The 24,198-nt window shown below is 34.3% G+C and overlaps 3 protein-coding genes and 2 long non-coding RNA genes across 5 annotated transcripts; 2 read left to right on the plus strand and 3 right to left on the minus strand.

Annotated features, from left to right (window-relative positions):
• Positions 1 to 5,292, plus strand: Got2 (glutamate oxaloacetate transaminase 2). The gene is made up of 4 exons (XM_075295991.1): positions 1 to 190; positions 1,944 to 2,100; positions 2,180 to 2,530; positions 4,432 to 5,292. Exons 1-4 carry the CDS (start codon positions 102 to 104, stop codon positions 5,125 to 5,127), a joined length of 1,293 nt encoding a protein of 430 aa, XP_075152106.1. The 5' UTR covers positions 1 to 101; the 3' UTR covers positions 5,128 to 5,292.
• Positions 5,293 to 6,542: 1,250 nt separating this feature from the next.
• LOC142226112 (uncharacterized protein KIAA2013 homolog) lies at positions 6,543 to 13,540 on the minus strand. The gene is made up of 5 exons (XM_075295990.1): positions 13,285 to 13,540; positions 12,942 to 13,230; positions 9,269 to 10,375; positions 7,039 to 7,163; positions 6,543 to 6,972 (listed from the first exon to the last, which is right to left on the minus strand). The coding sequence occupies exons 1-5, from the start codon at positions 13,460 to 13,462 to the stop codon at positions 6,785 to 6,787; spliced, it is 1,887 nt and encodes a 628-aa protein (XP_075152105.1). The 5' UTR covers positions 13,463 to 13,540; the 3' UTR covers positions 6,543 to 6,784.
• Positions 13,541 to 15,079: 1,539 nt separating this feature from the next.
• On the minus strand, positions 15,080 to 16,746 carry LOC142223907 (uncharacterized). The gene is made up of 2 exons (XR_012718955.1): positions 15,351 to 16,746; positions 15,080 to 15,293 (listed from the first exon to the last, which is right to left on the minus strand). It is a non-coding gene; the product is annotated as an uncharacterized LOC142223907 (long non-coding RNA).
• A 740-nt stretch (positions 16,747 to 17,486) lies between these two features.
• Positions 17,487 to 21,872, plus strand: cyp33 (peptidylprolyl isomerase cyclophilin-33). Its single transcript, XM_075295994.1, has 4 exons — positions 17,487 to 17,814; positions 18,591 to 18,995; positions 19,065 to 19,237; positions 21,599 to 21,872. Exons 1-4 carry the CDS (start codon positions 17,614 to 17,616, stop codon positions 21,741 to 21,743), a joined length of 924 nt encoding a protein of 307 aa, XP_075152109.1. The 5' UTR covers positions 17,487 to 17,613; the 3' UTR covers positions 21,744 to 21,872.
• LOC142226115 (uncharacterized) lies at positions 19,317 to 21,657 on the minus strand. The gene is made up of 2 exons (XR_012719605.1): positions 21,520 to 21,657; positions 19,317 to 20,972 (listed from the first exon to the last, which is right to left on the minus strand). It is a non-coding gene; the product is annotated as an uncharacterized LOC142226115 (long non-coding RNA).
• Positions 21,873 to 24,198: the final 2,326 nt, after the last annotated feature.

Raw genomic sequence — 24,198 nt, forward strand, 5'->3', positions numbered from 1 at the left:
CAAAAATGTTCAGCAATAAGTTTTCATTCCCATTCTTTCAGTCGTGAAGAGAACAACAACAAGATAGAAGTAACATTTCGGTCAGAATATTTGGAAATAATATGGCAAATATTTGCGTAAAATCTCTTTTGCCGGCTAATCGTCGTATTTTGGGTGCCACAACATCAACCGTTTGCAGCCAACGTGGAAAGTAAGCATACCATCACATAGGGTCATACATCTCATATTTCGAATATATTGGATTAACTGTGTATGAATTTGTACCTGGAAGTATTCGTCATACCATTTGCAAAATATTTTTCCCTCTGTGGGTGAGATGAGGTTTCCATGAGCAAAGTAACGCATACACGCAAATCATTGCTTCCGTTTAGTGTGAATGGGGATGTTTTCCTTCTCCATAATATTTATTTTTGTATTCCATGTTGGGGGGTTTTGTCATTGCAAGGTCACACTCAGCAAAAACACATAATCAGTTGGTTATACATATTATATCCATTTGTAGTTATAACTGGAATAACATCTAAAATCTTTGTTTTATCTGAAAGACCAATTAAATTTGATGACTTTATTTATATTCGTGCTCCGTTGAACCATTCTATTTATAAATCTATTTGAACTTTATAATCGGAATGGGAGGGCAAAAATGAATTCTGTGAAAATACAACATGCACTAATACATTTATTATAATTTATTGGTAAAATATGAATTTGGGAGTACAAATGTTCATACAAAATCAATTACAGAATAATAATTAGAATAAAAACAAGTCGCCATTGTGGCATGTTACATTTATAAGGTAGTACTAAAGTATATAATGTATATACGTCGTTTTATTAGAAAACATGTCAAACAGTTTAAAAAAGTATCCCCATTTTCAATAATCTTATTTTTTTATCAATTCGCTAGTCGCTCGCTCTAGGATGAATTTCATGAATGTCATTTCGTCACCTCGGTAGTTTTACATAGATGTTGTATATAAACTGATAAAGCGACTCCGGCACAACGTTTAAGGTAGAATTTTGCCGTTTTCAATATTATTTTGAAACGATTTTTGTTGGTTAAACCATACACTTTCAAAAAAAGTTTTATATATACATATATATTAAAGTGAAATATGCAACAGTTATAATTTAAATGTAGAGTATAACACACGTAAAAGCTAATAATCACATAATGGACATACCCATTGATTGTAATCGATTGTAATTTACTACATAATCCTTAATACGAAAAACTAACGTCACAAAATTGCATTTTATATTTTGTTTTTATTGATATGTGTTATTGACGGCAGCATTGATATGAGTTGTTGTGATTCTTGAAAAAGCACCAATTAATAAATAACAAAACAATTATGCAGTAATTAATAGGACAATAGCACCACGTTTCATATATTTTTTTATTTTCTTAATTCGCCGAAATGATATTTTTTTGAAATAAGTATAAAAATATTCAATACTCAAATATGTAAATATTAATGATATAAATCAATAATCGTACGATTTGGTAAATATGACAAGTTATCAATAAACCTAGTATTGTGAGAATAGCAAGGAAATATTCTATAAAATAATCTATGCTAAAGATAGCAAAATAGCTTTAGTTATCTCTCTTATAAATACAATATATATCGGCTAAAACAATTCGTTTGATATATGTTTTAATCTGTCATCACTGTTTATATTTTATTAGATTTTCTTGGCATTATCTTTACGTCTAATAAGCCATATCCTTAATCAACACAACACCATCAAAATTATGAATTCTTTTTACCTACTTATCACAATACTAAAAACAATATTAACTGATTTCTTGGCCAACGGGTCAAATTCCGACTGTATTATTGAATTATCTGAGATGGGAAATGTGCACTCTTTCATTTCATTTGCTGATACCAATTTAGGTTCTAACACAAAATGTTTAATAATAACTCTCTTTAAAGATCATGGTTCGATGGTGTCAAAATGGGGCCCCCAGATGCCATCCTTGGCATTACAGAGGCCTTCAAACGTGATAATAATCCTAACCGTATCAACCTAGGAGTTGGCGCTTATCGAGATGACAATGGTAATCCCTGGGTCCTTCCAAGTGTATACAAGGTGATGAATACGATGTCCCGCAAAGTATGTCCATTGTGACGATTAACTAATGCTTTTTTCTCTACATTGTATTTTATAGGCTGAACAACGCGTTATAGCAAAGAAATTGAATAAAGAATATGCCACAATCCTTGGTATTCCAGAATTCTATAATAAAGCTATTGAATTGGCATTGGGCACTGATTCACAAGTTCTGCATGAAAAACGTAATGCCACAACACAAGGAATTAGTGGAACCGGTAGCTTACGCATTGGATCCGCGTTCTTGAGCAAATTCTGGGATGGCAATCGCGAAGTTTATGTTCCAAATCCCACATGGGGTAATCATGTGCCAATTTTTGAACATGCAGGTTTACCTATTAAGAAATATCGTTATTACGACCCAAATACCTGTGGTCTGGACTTCAAAGGATGTTTGGATGACATAAGTGTAAGTAGATATATTACTAACTATCAAAACGTCGATTTATTGGATAAAATTAATTAGTACGAGTTGGATTTACTTGAAAATCATTTGATAATTTTGTTTGTGTTTGTCGGTGTCTGCGTATGAACGATAAACCTTTAAAAAATCGGTGAACATAAAAACGATCAATTTTAAAGCTGACCTGAGAGTAAAGCATTGTAGACGATGATAAAGTATACATGGCCACCATGGAACACAAAAAAATGAATCAGACAGGTGGTCATTATCTGTGTCACTCTCTCTAACCTATGAAGCAATATCATGGTGTGTACGATGTCCCTACATTATGGGGACGAGACCCTCACGGTCATGGGATCGTTCGAAAATAAAAATAGGTCCACTGATATAAAGCAAAACATTACCATCTTAAGAATTGGTTTATATGGGGGCTATATCTAATTGCATACGATGGCTATACACTAAGCCTACACAAAAGAAATGTTCGTGTACATTTTTCATGTCTATGACGGTGTATAGTGTTGGCCAGAACACCTTTTAAGTGTGACACCATACGAAAATAGTACATGCTTGTACCAGAACAGACACGAATAATACACCGATATGAAACTAATTTGTGGTAGCTAAAGGGTGAATATTAACGTTACGACATGAGTTTCAAACCAAGGACACGCAAGAAATCAGATTGGCTTATATGGAGGCTATACATAATTGTATGAAACCTTATCTGTATTTGAGCTCGGCCGAAGCGGCGTTTTTTGACCGAAGCCGATGTTTGGCTAAAAAGCAATAATCGGCGAAAGCCGAATGTATTTCTAAAATTTGTAATTAAAGATGTTTGGGGTGTTTCTACTTCAATATTAACATATCTTATTGAATAAACGCATAAAAAAACAAAAACAACAAAAAAAACTAATAGGCTCCGTAATATATGAAGCCATTTATTTATTTATTTTGACTTTGAGCATTTTGTTTTGTTTGTACTGAGCACCACGGTGGCTGGTGCATGCCCGCCTTGCATACCATATGTGGGTTCAAAACCAGTTTCAACCAAACACCAAAAATTTTTCAGCGTTTGATTATCCCCTCTCAGTAATGATGGTGACATATCTGAGTATATCGAAGCTTCTCTAAATGGTGTCACCGCAATGTGGAACGCCGGACTCGGCTATAAAAAGGAGGTCCTTTGTCATTGAGCTAAACATAGATTCGTGCCGCATTTAGTGATAAGAGAGAAGTTTACGACTGTGGTATTGACTGAATGGTCGAAATTGAGCCTGAAATATCGGGATGCCACTATACCTAACCTTTATTTGTACTGGGTGTCTTGACTGGGAAAAATTATTAAAAAAGCGCTTCTGCTTCGGTTAATCGGCCTTTTGACGTCAAAGGCCGTCTTTGGTCGAGCTTAAATTTTAAAGTAATTCAAAGCCCTAAAAGAGGCCGATTTAGCGAATTACAATGAGCTACTGTAATAGTGTCGATGTCACGTATAAAACGTATAAAATTCCAAAAAGATGACAAATAGAAACGTTTGAATCTCTATTTTTCGTTCGAAACATAATTTTATTTTAACTCAGCGAGAGAATTGTCTAAGTCGACTCCGAATTCTGCCACGATGAAGAATCTACTCTACGACTACTTTATGAGCTATGAACATCAATATTATGATGAACCGAACCGATCAGAACAAAAGTCATATATTTTCCATTATGGCTTTAAATTATTAAGCTCTACTGTGGAATATATTTTAAGAACTAACTACCTAAAGCAAAAAACTACGTGTAATTTCCAGTGTCTAGCCCAATATGAGACTAAAATGTCAGTTGCTACCATAACATACACTCTTATACCATTTATTTCTGTATAAACTAAAATCGTGTTTTATTGTTTCCTATTTTTTACAGAAAATCCCCCCAAGATCAATAATATTGTTACATGCTTGTGCCCATAATCCCACTGGAGTGGACCCCACGAAGGAACAGTGGCATGAGTTGTCTAAATTAATTAAAGAGAAGAATTTGTTCACTTTCTTCGATATGGCTTACCAAGGATTTGCTTCTGGCGACATTGATCGCGATGCCCAAGCAATTCGTATTTTCGAATCGGAAGGCCACCAATACTGCTTGTCACAAAGCTTTGCCAAAAACATGGGTCTCTATGGTGAGCGTGCTGGCGCGTTTACTGTTGCTTGTGTAAATAAGGAAGAAGCTGACAGAGTTACATCGCAAATTAAAATCCTAATCCGTGCTTTATACTCTAATCCACCAATTCATGGAGCGCGTTTGGTAGCAGAAATCTTAAACGATAAACAATTACGCGCAGAATGGTTAGACGATGTTAAAGTTATGGCAGATCGTATTATCGGTGTTCGCTCCAAATTGAAGGACAACTTGATTAAAAATGGATCGAAACTGTCTTGGGATCACATCACCAATCAAATTGGTATGTTCTGCTTCAGTGGAATGAAACCAGAACAAGTTGACCGTTTGGCCAAGGAATTTAGCATTTATTTGACAAGAGATGGCCGTATTTCAATGGCCGGTGTCACTACCAAAAATGTTGAGTATTTAGCTAAGGCTATACATGAAGTTACCAAGTAATCTTCCTGTCCACTTTAATTAAGTCAAAGTACTATAAAAAAAGACGTTATAATTATTTTAAGACCAAAATGCACTTATTTTTCTATAAGAAATCGCACCGCAAAGTTCTATCGAAATGTGTAGCTATTTTACTCAATCATGTTAATTAAATATTTAAACAGAAAACATTTAGTTTGATTCCATCACTTATCCCTAAAAACAATTGAAAATTGACGGATGAAAATCTTCGAGTTCCGCCAGCAGAAGTTACACACTTTCTTTTGAACAGGATTCATGAGGATACTGTAGCTGAAGCTGTGAGAAGCTACAAGGTTAATCCTGTTTTCGGAGTTCGCCTCCCTAGACACACCAGGGTAGTTTTGGCCCAACTAATATCAGGAAAGTGCAGCCGCCTCAATTCCTACATATCAGTGATTGATAGCAGCGTAGCTGACGTGTGTCCCATCTGCAATCAAGGACCACATGACACTCGTCAACTTTTCGCTTGCCCAAGTCTACCCGTCTCATCACCAGATCACTCTGGACACACCCCATCCTTGTTGCAGAGTTCCTTGATCTGGCTACTAATTGAACTACATAAGCACAGTGGTGCAATGGTTAGCATGTCCGCCTTGCATAAACAAGGTCCTGGGTCCGATTCCTGCTTCGACCGAACACAAAAAAAGTTTTTCAGCGGTGGATTATCCCACCTCAGTAATGCTGGTGACATTTCAAATCTGGGTTCGATTCCTGCTTCGACCGAACACCAAAAAATTTTTCAGCGGTGGATTATCCTACCTCAGTAATGCTGGTGACATTTCTGAGGGTTTCAAAGCTTCTCTAAATGGTTTCACTGCAATGTGGAACGCCGTTCGGACTCGGCTATAAAAAAGAGGTCCCTGGTCATTGAGCTTAACATGGAATACGCAGCACTAAGTGATAAGAGAGAAGTTCACCATTGTGGTATCACAATCGACTGAATAGTCTAAGTGAGCCTGATACATCGGGCTGCCACCTAACCTAACCTAACCTACACATATTTTTGTTTTGAGATTCAAAATTGCATCGAATGCGAAAACTTTCCATTATTTTTATTTGAAATTAATTAGTTAATAGTTTTCTAATGATATAGGCTATTGATTAGCGAGCACTGTCTTTGGAACAAAAGTTATCATAATCATTGTTCGGGAATACCGAATGAATGTCGAGGTGACCAACTGTCGACAAAAGACGACACACGCTATAAAGCTATGACGAAAACAGGAATAAGGTAGTCTTTGTCATAAGCCTCTTATTTCTTGAACTTCTGAAATGATAGTTTTATATTAAGCTCCCTTTGAAAGATGAAGAAGGAGTTGGAATTTCCCAAAAGGACATCTAAAAGGTCACATCGCCCATTCCAATATCGCCTACGAATGATTAAAAATTTGTATTAATTTTATTTGTCGGTTTTTTATTATTGCGCATTTCATTCAAGTTTTTACACGAAAACAATTGAGAGCATTTACTTTGTAAAGCTAAATAGGTCAGATATATACTTGTATTATTATCTCATAAAAAAGAAGTGCTATACTAAATGACCTTTAATATTTTCTATAAAAAAATACATAAATTGAACTTAAAAAGCATAGAGATGAAGGAATATAAATAAGGAAATTGTAAAACTAAGAACCTAAAATCACGGTTTATTGTAACGATATCGTATTTTGTCTGAAGGTTCACAGTATTCCTTAATTATTAATTTACACAAGAATATATGAAATACTATTATTATTGCACATACAGATACCCAAAACAATGTGGGTAGGCCCCCTAATTGGTGGCCATGCTTATGGAGAGATATAATATGTTGTTCGTGGGCGGGAGCTAAAGAAAAACAAATCATCAAACAGTATAAAATAGATATACGCTTTTGGATTTATATTTTATTACCTTCCACAACTTCTTTGACGTGTATAGCTTGATGAAGTTCAACCATATGCTGCTTATCCTCGGTTATGTATAGAATGGCAGTCAATGGCTCTGTTAATTTTACTGGAAATTGACGCCGATTTTGCCTAAAGTTCAATCAACATGATAACGAAATCAGTATTAATATAGATACTATAAAAAATAAATTAAGTTGTGTTTAGTATATTCTGACAACAAGATGGTTTCAAATGACATTTATCTTATCTAGTACGTAAAAAATACATGAATACTTCAATTCAGGGGTTGAAAGGTTTAATGGCTGGCTGACAGTTTTGCCTAGAAATTCACCTGAGCTCTGAAAACGAATAAAATATTCTAACCGGTGTTTCCTCGCGAAATCGATATCCCTTGGCCACATTTATGAAGAAAGATAAGAAAAATGAACAGCATTGTAAGCCTTGTACTTCAAATGCACTCACGTCTCACACGTAAGTAACATAAATTTCGCATCACCTGCACCTCACTAATACCTAATGGTACAGACAATATGACATGTAGATATATCAAATTCTGAGCATCTCCTTTTGATAAAACTAACTTACTTTCACGCACTATCTTCAAAAACTAACTGTACATTAGAATGACTATAACGATACTGAAGGATAGTGGAGAGATAGAGAATGTTGTTGCCTAAACATGTGGTAGGTGTACAATGATAACAACCAAGCAGAGGGACTAAACAGTAAGATAATGGGTACTCGCTGTCCCTTGTTAGCTGGTACTACCAGCCTGGTAAGCAATCCTAAATGTTATAGAAGGTGGAATTCACGATGTATTCCTATAACAATAGCTTCTCTTTCACAAACAGACTGTCTATGCAGGCGCCAAGTCAGATTTATTGTAAATCTCTATTTAAAAGAGCTTATGGTTATCCCTTCATGACTCTACTGCTGACAAAAACTTTAAGAAAACCTGAATACCCATGTACAAAAAAAAACTATCAAAGCTGGTTGGACAATAAAAAATGATAAGATAAATTAAAAAAATATATATATTTAAAAACAAGTAAGGAAAGTCTAAAGTCGGGCGGGGCCGACTATATTATACCCTGCACCACTATGTAGATCTAAATTTTCGATACCATATCACATCCGTCAAATATGTTGGGGGCTATACGTAAATGTTTGTCGCAAATACATACATTTAAATATCACTCGATCTGGACAGAATTTGATAGACTTCTACAAAATCTATAGAACCAAAATTTAAGTCGGCTAATGCACTAGGGTGGAACACAATGTTAGTAAAAAAATATGGGAAACATTTAAATCTGAAGCAATTTTAAGGAAACTTCGCAAAAGTTTATATCTGATTTATCGCTCGATATATATGTATTATAATTTTAGGAAAAGTAGAGTCATTCTTACAGCTTTTCGACTAAGCAGTGGCGATTTTACAAGGAAAATGTTGGTATTTTGACCATTTTTGTCGAAATCAGAAAAACATATATATGGGGGCTATATCTAAATCTGAACCGATTTCAACCAAATTTGGCACGCATAGCAACAATGCTAATTCTACTCCCTGTGCAAAATTTCAACTAAATCGGAGCAAAAAATTGGCCTCTGTGGTCATGTGAGTGTAAATCGGCCGAAAGCTATATATGGGAGCTATATCTAAATCTGAACCGATTTCAACCAAATTTGGCACGCATAGCTACAATGCTAATTATACTCCCTGTGCAAAATTTCAACCAAATTGGGGTAAAACTCTGGCTTCTGGGACCGTATTAGTCCATATCGCCCGAAAGATATATATGGGAGCTATATCTAAATCTGAACCGATTTCAATAAAATTTGGCACACTTCTTGTGCAAAATTTTAAGTAAATTAGGGTAAAACTCTGGCTTCTGGGGCCATATAAGTCCATATCGGGCGAAATATATATATATGGGAGCTATATCTAAATCTGAACCGATTTCTTCCAAAATCAATAGGGATCTATTCAGAGCCAAAACACATACTTGTGCCAAAGTTGAAGTCGATTGGACTAAAACTGCGACCTAGACTTTGATTACAAAAATGTGTTCACGGACAGACGGACATCGCTATATCGACTCAGGAGCCCACCCTGAGTATTTTTGCCAAAGACACCATGTGTCTATCTCGTCTCCTTCTGGGTGTTGCAAACATATGCACTAACTTATAATACCCTGTTCCACAGTGTGGAGCAGGGTATAAAAAATACTCACGTTAATAAAACTGGTTCATCCATACATCCTCCATCGCAAGCATAATAACTTCGATCTGACCGATCCAAAGCAACATTTATAACAGCCTTATTGTTTTCGGTTACATTTATTGTCACATTCACATGTGTTCTATTTCCATAATTTAGTCGACGAAAATGAAAATCTCGATGTAAATATTTAGGATGTATATTACACTCCAGGTGTTGGTTACTGAATCGAAAACTTCCAAAACTTAAAACCATTGCTTGAATGACACCGGATGATCCAGCGCGAATTAAATTATGACATCCTTGCTTCTCAAGGGTCAGTATCCATGAGGAAACGAGTTTGTTTAATTTCTCTAATGAATCCATTGGTAACCACAAATTGTCAGCTTGTAGAGTATGGTACGCATCATAGCACCCTTCCGCGTATGTTAAAGCCTTTGCAATTTCTTGTTTAGATGGTGCTGAAACTGATACATATTCTTCGAATTCATAGCTACGTGTTTGAGATAATACTGCATACATTGTTGCATTTATACGATCGCCATTCAAACTGTTTTCCGCCTTCGAAGTACTTATTGTGAAACCTGTAGCCCACAAATCTAACCAAACATTAATATGTGACTGACGGAAATTGTGTATGGCTTTGCTGGAAGATTCTGTTTTTGACTGTAATATCTGTAGAACTTTAGTCATAGCTAATGTAGCTTTCTGCTCTGTTTCGGCCGTAGTTGAGATCACTTTTTCGGCATTATCTCTTTTAAGCGGTTTGGAATAATGTATCGCTATCGGTATTTCCATTTTAATACTACCGCGCTTTTTTAATTGTATATTACGAGATATTTGAGGCATAACAACCGTAAGAACAATAATGGTGGAACTATCTTCTGGGTCCGGATTCAATGTTCCTGTTATAATTTGAAATTCCTTTGCCGACTCCGTAGAACCTAATTGTATTGTTCGCGTTGTAGGTGAAAGAAAGTGTACGCGCGGCAATATTAATTCAACGTCTTCCATTGTATTTCGTGTATTTGTGATTTTAATTTCTTGCATTAGTATACTTGGGTGTGATCGATGAGCATAATACGAATAAGATACAAATATGTTGGAAAAGCATTGGAACCTGATGAAGAGAATAGCGAAAACGATAAATAATGAAATTGGGTAGCAAGACAATTCCATATAAATTCTAACAAACAAAATACATTAGTTTCATTCATTCATTATTTATTGTAATATAAAAAGCCAACAAGTTCAATTTATGAATATTATCTAGCATCTTATGCCCTGTTACCCTGTTATCGCATACGAAAGCTTTTACTTGTACTTTTACACTACTACGAAAGGCAAGTCATTTTATTTTTAAAATTTGAATGAAATCTCAGGTCAAAATTTTGAATATACTAATTTCTGATAATCAAGTTTCAAGTTTGTTTATTTAAGGTGGAATTACATACCATGCGGTCATGTGTGTCTACGTTGTATTCGAATGCGTTGACGAATACGATTCTTCAATTGAGTTACACAGCATGCGTCGGATCACCAATAAATTTGCTGATTACATTCCTTGCATCTGCCCTATCTATTATGTTTTTATATTCTATGCACTTTTTAAGGTAGAGGACTTTATGCTTTTTAACTTCTTCAATAATTCCTCATCCATATTTTAGATTGTTTTTCGTTTTTTTTTAATTTGTTTACATGTTGTTTAATGTTGTCAACTCACCCGACGCATTGAAAAGTTAAAAGTTCGTCAATTTCATGCGTCATATGCATACGTTACTTTTATCGTGTAACTCAAACAATAGTAGTTCCCACATTTTAACTTTATATAATATAATAATCAATCAATAATTTCTCGTCCATATTTTAGATTGTTTTTCGTTTCTTGATTTGTTTACCTTTATTATATTACGTTCAAAACGGCCCTACATATGTGTGCAAACTTAATCAGAAGACCTGAAAACTGATTTATCCAAAAACCTTTGATAACCATTGCTTGTTCAGCACCTTGTTCGTATAGAAATTTTTACCTTTTAACCACAGTACTTTTTCCTTTAAACCAACCAAAAGAAAAGTAAATAATGACAACCAGTTTTGAAGACCACGTTGATTCCACAACCGGTAAAAAAAGTATATTGTTCATTAATACCTTAATGCAACAATTATGCCTTAATGAGCCAACGTATACTAAAACGTCCATAAAAAGTAGAAGAGAAATAACAGGAGAAATATGCAAATTCCATCTTAACACACCATGCGTCAATCCGTGCGTTGATGAAAGGGTTGCTTTTTTCTGTTTGTGGCAGACTATTCGAGCTTTCAAAGATTTCAAAGAGAAATTTCAACTTTTCGATCATCGAATGCATTGAACGCATGATATGTAAAGGTTGAGTTACATATCATGCGTTAATCCATGAGTTGATGGAACGTTTGATTTTTTTTTTGTATGAAATACTCTAACAAAACTGTTGCTTTCGAAGAGAAAATTCGTTCCAGATCTTTAAAATATACTCTGAAACCCACTTGTCCATCCAATTTGGAGACGAAGGCCATTGGATATAGTTGGAATTGTCATGTAAAGTTGTTGTTGGCTGTGAGTTTTGGGTAATCCCAATTCGTGGCTAGCCTTACGAAAATACTAGGCTCAGGAAAAAACCAAACAATTGTGTCGTGATTTATCTGCTTGCAGTAAAACATTCTTTAAGTGGTTTGGACATGGATACCTCTCGGGTCCCTTTTTAACGTTACAGAATTATTAATCGCTCAAGTAAGTGTAATATGTTTATTTCCCTTGAGAAGTTTTCATTATCATATGATTCAATAAAATTGATTATAATAAAAAAAGAAGGGGCTGCAACCATCACCGATTTTAACTAACTAGGCTCGAGAAAAGTAATGCTTGAAGTGTCTTGAACGGAGATCAGCCACTATAATTCAGATATACGCCATTCACTGCCTCCAATATCATTTACACCAGTCATTGTCGTCAATCAGTATCAGAATCGCATCGCAGCTATCCACCGTCCAATTATTGTAAGTTGCAAAATCAATGCACCTTTCACAACTGCTATCAACATTCAGAGAATTAAGAATGGTTTCACAATCACGTATTCTATATCAGCAGAACTAAATTGGCCTTAATATCATCGAACGATTAATGTAGATGAGCGTGGCAGAATTTATTTCGTAGCTCGAAAACAGAGTGAAGTATTGAATTTTGAAGTGCAAGGGAGCTGCATAAGCATGAACACCGGTTACATAATAACGTATTCGGGAATTGGCCCTAATATATAGAAGCGTCTACAGTAGATAAGCGCGGTAGAAGAAGGTAGAACCGAAGAAGCAGATTTATACAAGTTTCTCCCAAAAATCGTCTTTTAATCAGTGGAGATATAGCGGATGTTGTGGATAAGGCTATAACTCTGTTGGATGGCGCATAAGCTTCAACCATATTTACATACCAAAAATAAAACCAATACACAGAGATACTTGGTGTAATGGTTTGAAATGCAAGAAAGCCTACGAATTTTTGAACCTGAAATCCAGTTTTTTTTTTAATATCTTCTAAGAAATTTGGTTTTTAAGCAAGTCTCTACGATTCCGTTTAGCATTTCTAGCGTATTCATTACTTAATTATGGAAAATAATCCATCTAGCATAAAAAATCTATGCAACTTATAGACTTACCTCCATGATATACCGGATAAATATTCCGTAACAGTAGATTCCCGTCCACTCTCACTTTGAAAAACCGACACTATTGGATGAAATTGAGTTGGCAATTGCATAGCCCGTCCATACTTTATGTTCAAGGGTGCATCGTGGGCCACTTCTAAGCCAAAATATCCGTTTCCAACATATGGAATGGTGTTGCGTTCTTCTGCAAGTGGAGGCACGTGTCTAATATTGGCATCGAATTCAAAGTTTTGTAAGAAAAATGGGGTCAGTCTGTCATCCATGCACTGCAATAAAGGATCTAAAGAGCACTTTACATTGATCGATGTTAAATTTATATTAACAGCTAACAAACCTTTGTTTTCCGGAGTTCTCATGAATAGATAACGAAATATAGGCGGTAATATATAGAAAAATATGCAAACAAATAAGAGCGCTATGAAAAGACGACGATATGAGGAAGTTACTAGTTTTCTAGTAATTTCTCCAATGTCAATTTTGTATTTTGCAGAACGAAATAAATTGCTAGACATCTTCGTAAGTTTTAGTTCTACCGGAATTATTTTTATAACTTTTTCATTGTTTATTATCTTCTTCTTCCTGGAAATTTTACAAACGTCAATTTTATCGTCATATGATTGTTGGCAGAGACAAAATCTCTAAATGTCAACATATGGCGGCATGCGGATTAAAAAATTACACTCAAAGATATTCCACAATGTATAACCACGGCAATACATTGTTATCGATTGCTTACATTTACATAAGTTGTCGATTGTTTACATTTTGTCCCCAATGGGTGAAAATGTATACAATCGAAAATAAAGTTTTCATCGACAGGAATATTTTTGTTTTCATATATATTTGTATTATTGAACAAAAATGATCAAGGACAAAAACTGATTTTCAATGCGATATCTCAATATAGTTCCAACCATAGCCCGGTTTCACTTTTAGTGAAGAGAAAGGAGTAGTTTTTATTGTAATTTAACCTATGTCGTCCGATGGCTTCAAATTACAAAATCAAGCAAATAAAATAAATAAAAAATAAACGATTTCAAACATTTCTCAAATACAATCGCGTTCTCAACAATTTCTTAAATTTAAATTCAATCCTAAATTCTATATTTTTGTGAGGACGATGTTATCTCCCGTAAAGTCCGGTGTGCACCTCTAGCGGAAATTTCGTTTGCGTGCTAATAACACAGTTTTTCAATGTATTTTTTATTGGATTAAAATGTAAACAATCGATATAACACCTCACGGAATTTTCGTTAGCAAATATATATCAATGCATTCCTTTTTTACTTTATAATTTTATTCATTCACAAGATATACCAAATCTTTTAAATTACAGTATGTGATTAATGTTGGTACGATTACAATTACAAATCACAGCAAATATAGAAATATTTTATCATAATCATTAAAAACAAAAAATGAAAACAAAAATGTAGCAAAAGCGACAGATTGTATAATGAAAATAGTGTGTATAGGTTTGTATTAGTGTTAAGCTGAGTACTATGTTCAGTTTTCAAGCTGAAAACCAGCTTTTTTCAGGTTACTTTTCTTAATTAATTAATTTAGAAATATAAAATGATTATCAATCGATGATTATCAATAGATGAACATATTCGTTTTTCGCAGAAACGAACTTAGTACTAGGCATTAAGGTAAGTACTATGTTCGCTTTTCGCGTTGAAATTTTCGTGGTTACTTTATTAAAACAGTTCAATATAAAGCAGACAAATTAACTCAATTGATGTGTAGTTTCTTGTTCCATTAGTTTTCGGCAAGACTTTACAGGAATAAGTTTGTTTTCATTTATAATTTTGATTATTTAAGGAAAAGTAATCGCGAAAATAATGTGGTTTTCAACTCGAAAACCGAACATACCCTGCCAACATTTTTTGAATTTGGGGACTCTTTTGAGAATCCCCACTACGTCGAAAACAATCATATACGACATCAAAAACTCGTCGGAAAAGCGCCGTCACTATTGAGAAGTTGTACCACGCCAAGTTACTACAAAAATGTTTCGCATGAGTGCAATTATTAGGTGCCTTTATAGATCAATTTAGAACGACGCCAATAAGGGACCCTCCAAACAATCAGAAAAAGTGAATTTTAAGATAGTTGTAAAAGAATCATTGTGGTCGAGTAAAACACGTTTGTTTAGATATTTATTAATTTGATTAAACATTTACAAATTCTTAAAAATATAACATTTATACCACTATCACATTACATTTAACATAATTTTTGGCATTAATGATGATGTTGAGTTACAAGTAGCGAGTTACATGTTGCTGCGTCTATCAACCAGTGTTTTTATTCCATGGAGGCAGCGTGTCTGTAAAATATCTGAAAAACAATCACTTTATTCCATTTGGAAAATCACCAAATTGTTCACCAATATACCTTTCACAATTTTAAGCGTATAATCTATGTTTTCAGAACTTTATTTTCGTTTTTATTTAATTAAAATATAACAAGCTGGTTGCGCTTGGCGTTTCACAAAAAATAAAATCGTAGTAGGGATGGCAAAATACCTTCATGTACTTTTTGATGTACCTTTTCATGATGGTTGAAGTGACATTTACGAGTCTGTAGTAACGATGACGATGAAATGGAACTTTGAAATGCTGGCAGGGTAGTACCTACCCTTAGGCAGAAAAATGTCCATATAAGGCACTCTTGAATGTATTAGCATTGCCAATAAATTGAATCGATGCAGGTAAAGAGTTCCATAGGCGAGCGGCGTTGAATAAGAAGTGCTAGTAGCTGATGTTGTTGTGGAATAATTAAAATTCTTCTGTTGGATCTCCCAAAGCGTAATTTATCATAAAGATATTTTGGTTCTTAGGTATAGATAATCTTTTGCAGCAAAATTAACATTCTGATGTTTAATAGTTGCGCAAATTCTACACCATAAAGACATTTAGTGTAAGCAGCACAACTATCAAAGCGTTTGATACCGTACACATATCTAACGATTGCATTGTATGATGTTTCAAGGGACGTTTACTAAAAGAATCAGCACTACCAAACAGTTCACAGCCATAAAGGATTATTGGCATTAAATACGTTTTTGCAAGCAGTATGCGGATGTGCAGTGGTGTGAAATATTGTGTTTGATAAAGAGTACAGGTTGAATTACACACCATGCGTCAATCCGTGCGTTGATGGAAGGGTTGATTTTTTTCTGTTTGCGGCAGACTATTCGAGCTTTTGATTTCAAAGAGAAATTTCAACTCTTCAATCATCGGACGCATTGTACGCATTGAACACATGGTATGTAATTCTACCTTACGGAGCATACCAAAAATTTTCCCAGCAGTGGTGCAAATATGATATTTCCAAGTTAATGAGGAATTAAAAGTGATTCCCAGATTCTGATTCCCGGCACTCAGCAAGCCTGCACCATTGTCAAGCGATAATGCGCCGACACAGACATTACGTTAGACTATATTATCGACACGAGCACTGTCGTCCGGATAAACTTATAATCTGGAAGGCGCATAAGTATTCCCAACAAACACAAGGATGAGTGTTTTTCACATGTAACACCATATCATTTTGATAGTGAATCCCATATTCAACATTAATTCAAATGGCCTTGCAAATTGCTTGCCTTCAACAAATTTTCCAATAGGTTTGAAGCACTAAAATGAAATTTAATTTGAACAGTTGTTGCTACTATGCTGAGAAATTGTTGCTAAAGGCCGGTATGCAACTCTAGCGAAATTTTCGGTAGCAAAAATTTATTTAAGTCTACAACAAAAAAACAGGGCTGTGTACACAAATTTTAAACCAGCTAATCGCTTTTAAAAATTGTTAATATATGTTCCAAATAAATTGTTTATTATTTACAGACCTTTTAAAACTTTTTTGTAATAAATTAAATGTTTGCTGCCAAAATATGCTTTTGACAACCCTGTTATTTTCATTAGAGGTGCGTACCAGCTTACGAAATTGAACGCTACCGAAAATTTCGTTAGCATAAATAGCAATGCATTTCTTATGGGAATGAAATTTTTCGCTAGAGGTGCATACCGGCCTTAATGCGCTTTACAGACTATCAGTTATTCCGGACGTCAGTGCTCGTGTCGAACATATCCCATATATTGTGCACATTATAAGTTAAGTCCGAAGACATAATCGATACTGCTGAATGTTTATGGGATCGATAACACATTAACCGCTTATTTAGTCATCGCCGACAAGTCGTATTGATCCGACATACTGTTAGATTCTTAACAAACATCGACATTCCGTCCGGAATAACTGATAGTCTGTAAAGCGCATAACTGTTGAATTCTACTGTTGAGGGTAATGTCTGTTTTTGTTGCGAACGCGATTATCTCAACAATTTCTCAAATTGAATTTTAAGGTAATTCTTTGAAAAAATGTTTGAAAGCGTATTGAATATAAGCATTTCTCCAATGCTTGTGATTATTGGGTTGATATGTTACCAACAGTCGGTAACACATCAATTGTTTACCCATCAAATATACCTTATTGAGTTGACCTAATTTAAACATAATTTCAAGTGGTTTAATATCATTGAAATGAAGAGGAAGACATAAACAATCGAAGGGTGGCTAAACAATCTTGCCTCCATTTACCGTTTAAATAAATAATAGTTTCGAAGCAATACTGCTAGCAAGACAACTCCGGGGAAATGTCTAGTGATAAACGTACCGTCTATGTAGGCGCATTGGGGGATGAAGTCAATGAAAAACTTTTGAATGATGCCTTCATACCATTCGGAGATATTGCTGATTTACAGATGCCGGTGGATTACGAGACACAGAAACATCGTGGATTTGCATTTATAGAATACGAGTGTCCAGAAGATGCGGCTGCCGCAATTGATAACATGGTAAAACTTTATTTTAGAGAGTTAATATGGTTCACTTTGATATTCATCCAAACGTTATTCAATGCGTTCATTTAGCAGAATGCAAGGCTTATTAAGATCGGAAAACTCGTATTAATTTGAAAGTATTTATGCTAAGGGCATGATATAGTCGTCCCCGGACTGCATAGGGCCCTATTACACCGACAGATGTTTGCAAAATTTTAGGATGCGGAGATAAGTTAATCTGGTACCACTTTTGCAAGTCCCTCTTGCAACGTGGTACACTATTTAAAAAAAAGTGGCTCTCCATTGAATTTCTTAAATATTTCGTATGAAAATTTGAAGTAGCGTTTTTTTTTTTTTCAAATTATATCTAAATAAACCCAATAATATTTTCTCCATTACATCGAAAATCGGCTCGTGAAGATATCAATTCTCGGAATAAATAGGTTTGTTTTAGTATATGAGAAAGTCTTACTGCCTTTCTGCATGTTTCTCAAGACGAACAACTCGTTAAATAGCAGTAGTATATTGCTACGGTCGATAGTAAATCACAGATGATGAGTTCATTACAAAATATGTGCACTTGCTGTAGACGCATTTTAATTTACATTTGTGCCCTTCGAGACAGAGAAATCGTTTTCTGAAAACCCGGATTTCAATGAACAGGAGGTTTAAGTCGATACACGAATAAAACTGAACAGCATTAGCTTTTGTAGTAGCCCACTGTACATTTACATTACATTCAGATAGCAGATCACTGCAAAATTTATCAATATATATGTACATATTTTTAGAATGATGCAGAGCTTTGTGGACGAACAATTCGTGTTAATTTAGCTAAACCTGTTCGTGTAAAAGAAGGAAGTTTCAAACCTGTTTGGGCCGACGATGATTGGTTGCAGAAGCATGCCGGTGCGACATTATCGGATCAAAAAGACGGAGAAACTACCATCGAAGGGCAAACAGCTGATGAAGCGCCGAACACGACAAACGGGCCCGCAGTCATTGAGAAAGGAGAAAAACGAAATCCACAAGTTTATTTTGATATACGGATAGGAGGCAGCGACGTTGGTCGTATCGTTATTCTTTTAAGAGCCGATGTGGTACCGAAAACTGCTGAAAATTTCCGCGCACTTTGCACACATGAACATGGTTTCGGTTATAAAGGGAGTAGTTTTCACCGTGTTATCCCTGAATTTGTAGGTTAACAAACTACAAACACAAAAACTACATATAAGTCAATAAAATTGTACTTTTATTTGTTATAGATGTGTCAAGGCGGCGATTTTACTAACAACAATGGAACTGGTGGAAAGTCAATATATGGAAAGAAATTCGCCGACGAAAACTTCAACCTGAAACATAATGGTTTTGGTACACTATCTATGGCTAACTCTGGGCCAAACACAAATGGATCTCAGTTTTTCATATGCACCACAAAGTAAGTAGCCAATGGCTCTTAGCCATCGTTAGTGAACTTTGTATGTTTGCGGTTTGTCAAATGAAAATGCCTTGCTGAATACAATTTTAGTAAAATATAAATTTTTTACAGTTTTTGGGTAAATTGACAGGTAGAACATTATCAGTTACATCGTTAGCGAAAGTTTATTATTATCAATTATCGATCCCTATAGAGTCTATAATAGTATGGAGCATATCCATCATACGAATAGCGGATACATACAGTTGTAGGGCAACTAATGATGTACCTCCAAATATCTTGACGAATGCAATGGTTGCTAGGTAGAGCAACAAGAAAATGTGGTCCCATCTAAACTTGATGGATACTATAACTAGATAAGTTATATTCACTGGTCACTATATGCTCAACACAAAATCCTGAATAAGCGTACTTCCACTGTTAGCTAATTTAAAATAGGGCAATACTAACAGTTGAAGTTATACTTTTTGCAATTCTAAAACCGTGTAGAATATAATCAAATTTCAAAACATATTGCTGACATTTTGACTTTTATTTACATTCTGTTGTTAAAAATTTAAATTGAAATTTGAAATTCGGAAATAACTGTGTGTCCTTAGTTTTGTTGAATTGCTCTATTTTTTTTCGTTTTGTGTAGTTCCGTCGATGACTTTTCTAATTTATTTTATTTTTCGTCTTGAGGTCCTATTAATAAAAATTCGTTTATAAGATTTTTGATTAATCATTAAATTTATTATCCAATATTTCGACTAACAATATAACAAATATTAGTATACAATGTATGAGTAACACAATTTATATTTACTTTAATAATTAATCAAAAATCGTAAAAGGACTTCAAACCGAAATAATACAATAAATTCGGAAATATATTAAATACAACGAAAAAGTTTTGTTGTGCTGCGAGCGGGTAAGTGGTGAAAACTGCCCAAAATCTTGCACATAGTGTAATATTTTTCACTCGAAATGTATTTCCATACCATTAATAAACATTTCTCATGAATGACACAAAATTCAAAATTATTAGGTTGCTTGATCGCGACCAGATTTGATTCCTGGGATAATTCTGATGTTTTGCTCCGAATGTCTCTCTACTCCATTATAGATCTTATTTAATAGTTCATTGAAGTTCGGTTATTTTCCCTCTAAGATGGAGAAGTTCTTTTTTTGTACCACTTCATAAGTTAGGGAGCCCCTTTGATGTGAGTAATTATAGGGGGATAGTCATTGGAACAGTGATTTTGTTCTTCCTCCTTACACTTTTAGATTGAGGCTGATTCATTTGCCTACTCTTAGGATCCGACAGACGATATTGGGCTCCATGATGATGTATAGGCTAGTTTGTGGCGATATTCCATGCTGTGAATTGATATCTAGGATTAGGATAAATGTTCCTTTTAGGGCATCTAGGAATTACCAGTTTCTTCTAATTGATTTTCAACGTTCGAATTATGCTTCTGTGGAGCCTATTCGTAGGATGTGCATTAATTTTAATTCAATCTATCATCTAGTTGACACTAAGTTAAGTATTGATGTGATGAATTACAGAATTTTAGCATATTTGGATAACTAATACATTTTTTTTGTTGAATAACCTGGTATTTGGTCTTGTGATGTAATATATCCGGCTGATGAGTCCTTATTAGCTGGTTACATCCCTCTGTAAGCTGTCCCTACGGACGAGGCCCTCACGGTCGGAAGGGGTGGAAAACCGTTCGAAAAAGAAAAAATATGTCTGTATTTGTTTATTTACTTTTATCGATATTTAGCAAAGACCATAGAAAAGGATGATATGAAGTGAGGTATACTTGTGTTAGTATCAGAAATAAGAGATAAGTATCATACATGTAGGAAAACCGCACCGAACTTATTGTTTTGATGCCGACAATTTGCTATTTTCTTGCAAAAACCAAAATAAGTAAATAAATCTTTGTTACGAATGTAAAATAAAAAAAAAAACTTGAAAAAAGTTGCAACTTCTCATGTAACCTGTATGATACTAATCTCAGATTTTTTAAGGTCTACATTAGCATGGCATACATTACATTAGCAATGCATCGATATGAATAATATTCACCACATTTATGGGTTTAAAAGAACACAATGTAATAAAATGTAAAATTAGAATTCTCGAGGAAATATAGGAAACTATATATCAAATCAAACATCTTTAGGAAATATGAACGCCAAATATATAATCTTTGGAAAATTGGATGAAAATTCCAGACGCTAAAATGTCAAATGTGATGATTGATGGGATATATTTTCCAGCTGATATTTACCTAATTAATAGCAGACGAACTGCTCCGAATGCAGTTCAATTGTTATATATGTTAAATAATATATATTTTCTTCTTACAGAACAGATTGGTTGGACAATAAACATGTAGTGTTTGGACATGTAATTAGTGGAGCTGAAGTTGTTCGAAAGATTGAGCGCGTTGGTTCAAAAACTGGTGCAACTTCAAGTAAAGTTGTTATATATGCATGTGGTGAATTAAAATAAGTATCTGTTTGTTTTTCTAAACTATATAAGAAAAATATACGGAAGTTTTATACTGTCAACTATTAGTAATGGTAGGCTAATAAATAAAAATATTAATTACATGTACATAATGTATGTTCCAGCTACAAATTGTATCACATTTGAATGGTGGCTCGTTTTACATCCCCACTCGAAATTGGGAATAGGTACCTATTTCGTCTAAAAAAAAAACAAATATTTAAAATTTTCAATTAAAAAGAAATAACGTAATCTATCTCACTGGCAGATATAAATGAATAAGCGCGGCGCTGTCCGATGTTTGTTTTGAATGACATTGAGACTGAATGATGGAGAATGGTCTCAATAAAGTCAAGAGTTCGAGTTTAATACGAGTTTGTACGAATAATTTATCATTATTTCCTCAACTAATTAACCGTATAAATTCAAGGAAACGCAAAGGATTCATTTCCACCAATTCCCCTGCCAAAATTTTTTGAATTTGACGGCGCTCCTGAGAATCCCCACCACGTCGAAAACAATTGTATACGACATGATACAATGATTATAAGGTAGCCTTATTCCGTCAGGTGACTTTGAACGGCTCATCATAATGTCAAAAATATTGTTGACATTTTTAAATTATGTTGTTGGAATTAACGTCTTAAATTTAAATTGTATTTGAAATTCGGAAATGAAACGGAAAATGCGAAAGTGTTGTCTGTGTAACAAGCGGGTAAATGGTGAAAATGGTCAATTTTTTTCTATTCCAAAAAAAAAAAAAAACATTTCTCATGAGCAACACAAAATCAAAACAAACATTTTTGTATTTGTTTATTTACTTTTTACCGACATTTAGTTTGACGTTATGATGAGCTGCTTTTATGTTTTTGTTGTTATTTTTGTTCTACAGAGGCTACCTTACAATCATTGTATCATGGTATACGACATCCAAAAACTCGTCGGAAAAGCGCCGTCACTTTTGAGAAGTTGTACCACGCCATGGTACAATAATTCCCAGGTAGTTGCAGTATTACAAAAAAATAAAAACAAAAGAATTCAAGTACATCCAAATGTCAGTTTTGTTTATAATTTCAATGTTAGTAAACAAAAGATATTAAATATTTTCATTTTGTTTTGTTTACATTTTAACGTAACCTAAGTAACCAATAGTTACCTATGTAACCAGTAGTAACCAGACATGTTTTTGACAATAATAACCTGTGGCATGTAAAATGTAACCAATAGAATCTATGTATCCAATAATAACCTTTGTAACCAATAGTAACCATACATATTTTTGACAATAGTAACCTGTGGAATGTAAAATGTAATCAATAGTAACAAGACATGTTTTTGACAGTTGGATGTACTCAGCTGTGAACAGCTGACTGTGATATAGTACCTTTAGTAGTTTTATCATGGTACCACGCCATGTTACTACAAAAAGTATCGCATGAGTGCAATTAACAGGTGCCTTTTTTAATAAATTTAGAACGACGCCAATAAGGGTCCCTTCAAACAATCAGAAAAAATGAATTTTAAGATAGTTGTAAAAGAATCATTGTGGTCAATTAAAACACGATTGTTTAGATGTTTATTAATTTGATTAAACATTTGTAAATTCTTATAGATATAACATATATACCACTACCACAACACATTTAACATAAATTTTTCATTATTAATAGAATGATGTTGATTTACAAGTGGCAAGTTACATGTTGCAGCATCTATCAGCCAATGCTTTTATTCCCAATGGAGGCAGCGTGTCTTGAAAAATATTTGAAAAACTATTACTTTATTCCATTTGGAAGGTTAAAAATTGATCACCAATATACCTTTCACAATTTTAAGCGAAATAACTCTGTTTTCAACACTTTATTATCGTTTTTATTTAAAAAAATTATAAGAAGCTTGTGCGCTTGGTGTTTCACAAAATATAAAATGCTTCTTGCCACATGTAACTTGCAACTTATAACTAACTCAACACCATTCTTTTATTAATGCAAAAAATTATGTTAAATGTGACTTGGCGTGGTACAACTTCTCAATAGTGACGGCGCTTTTCGGACGAGTTTTGGATGTCATATACGATTGTTTTCGACGTGATGGGGATTCTCAGAAGCGCCGTCAAATTCAAAAAATGTTGGCAGGGTTAAAACGAAGAAAAAAAGGCATAATCGATAATGCTGCATGTTTATGGGATCAATAACACATTTACCGATTATTTAGTGATCAACGAATTCTCGTATCGATTGGACACACTGTAAAATTCTTTACAAACACAGACATTCTGTCCGGAAAAACTTATAGTCTGTAAGACGCATTATATTCTGGACCGCGCATAATTCCAATAGTACTTGCGCTACGCAATACGGTTAGATTTAGGTTAGGGTTGAAGAACGTAGCACAACGTTTGTATTTGATATTGGAAAAATTGGCGCAGGCAGTTTGTGTTTTACTGGCTTCGAAACCT

This window comes from Haematobia irritans, chromosome 2, assembly GCF_050003625.1.
Source record: "Haematobia irritans isolate KBUSLIRL chromosome 2, ASM5000362v1, whole genome shotgun sequence".
In the NCBI taxonomy this organism is placed as follows: Eukaryota; Metazoa; Arthropoda; class Insecta; order Diptera; family Muscidae; genus Haematobia; species Haematobia irritans.

Bases quoted from the DNA above. Each gene is read 5' to 3' on its own strand.
- Got2 (XM_075295991.1), top strand. From the start codon at position 102: ATGGCAAATATTTGCGTAAAATCTCTTTTGCCGGCTAATCGTCGTATT. The intron at 191-1,943 runs GTAAGCATACCA...CTCTCTTTAAAG, and splicing joins GTTTGCAGCCAACGTGGAAA to ATCATGGTTCGATGGTGTCA. The intron at 2,101-2,179 runs GTGATGAATACG...TGTATTTTATAG, and splicing joins TCCTTCCAAGTGTATACAAG to GCTGAACAACGCGTTATAGC.
- LOC142226112 (XM_075295990.1), bottom strand. From the start codon at position 13,462: ATGTCTAGCAATTTATTTCGTTCTGCAAAATACAAAATTGACATTGGA. The intron at 10,376-12,941 runs GTAAGTCTATAA...TCTCTTCATCAG, and splicing joins TTATCCGGTATATCATGGAG to GTTCCAATGCTTTTCCAACA. The intron at 6,973-7,038 runs GTAATAAAATAT...GTTTTTCTTTAG, and splicing joins CGTCAAAGAAGTTGTGGAAG to CTCCCGCCCACGAACAACAT.
- cyp33 (XM_075295994.1), top strand. From the start codon at position 17,614: ATGTCTAGTGATAAACGTACCGTCTATGTAGGCGCATTGGGGGATGAA. The intron at 17,815-18,590 runs GTAAAACTTTAT...ACATATTTTTAG, and splicing joins CTGCCGCAATTGATAACATG to AATGATGCAGAGCTTTGTGG. The intron at 18,996-19,064 runs GTAGGTTAACAA...TATTTGTTATAG, and splicing joins ACCGTGTTATCCCTGAATTT to ATGTGTCAAGGCGGCGATTT.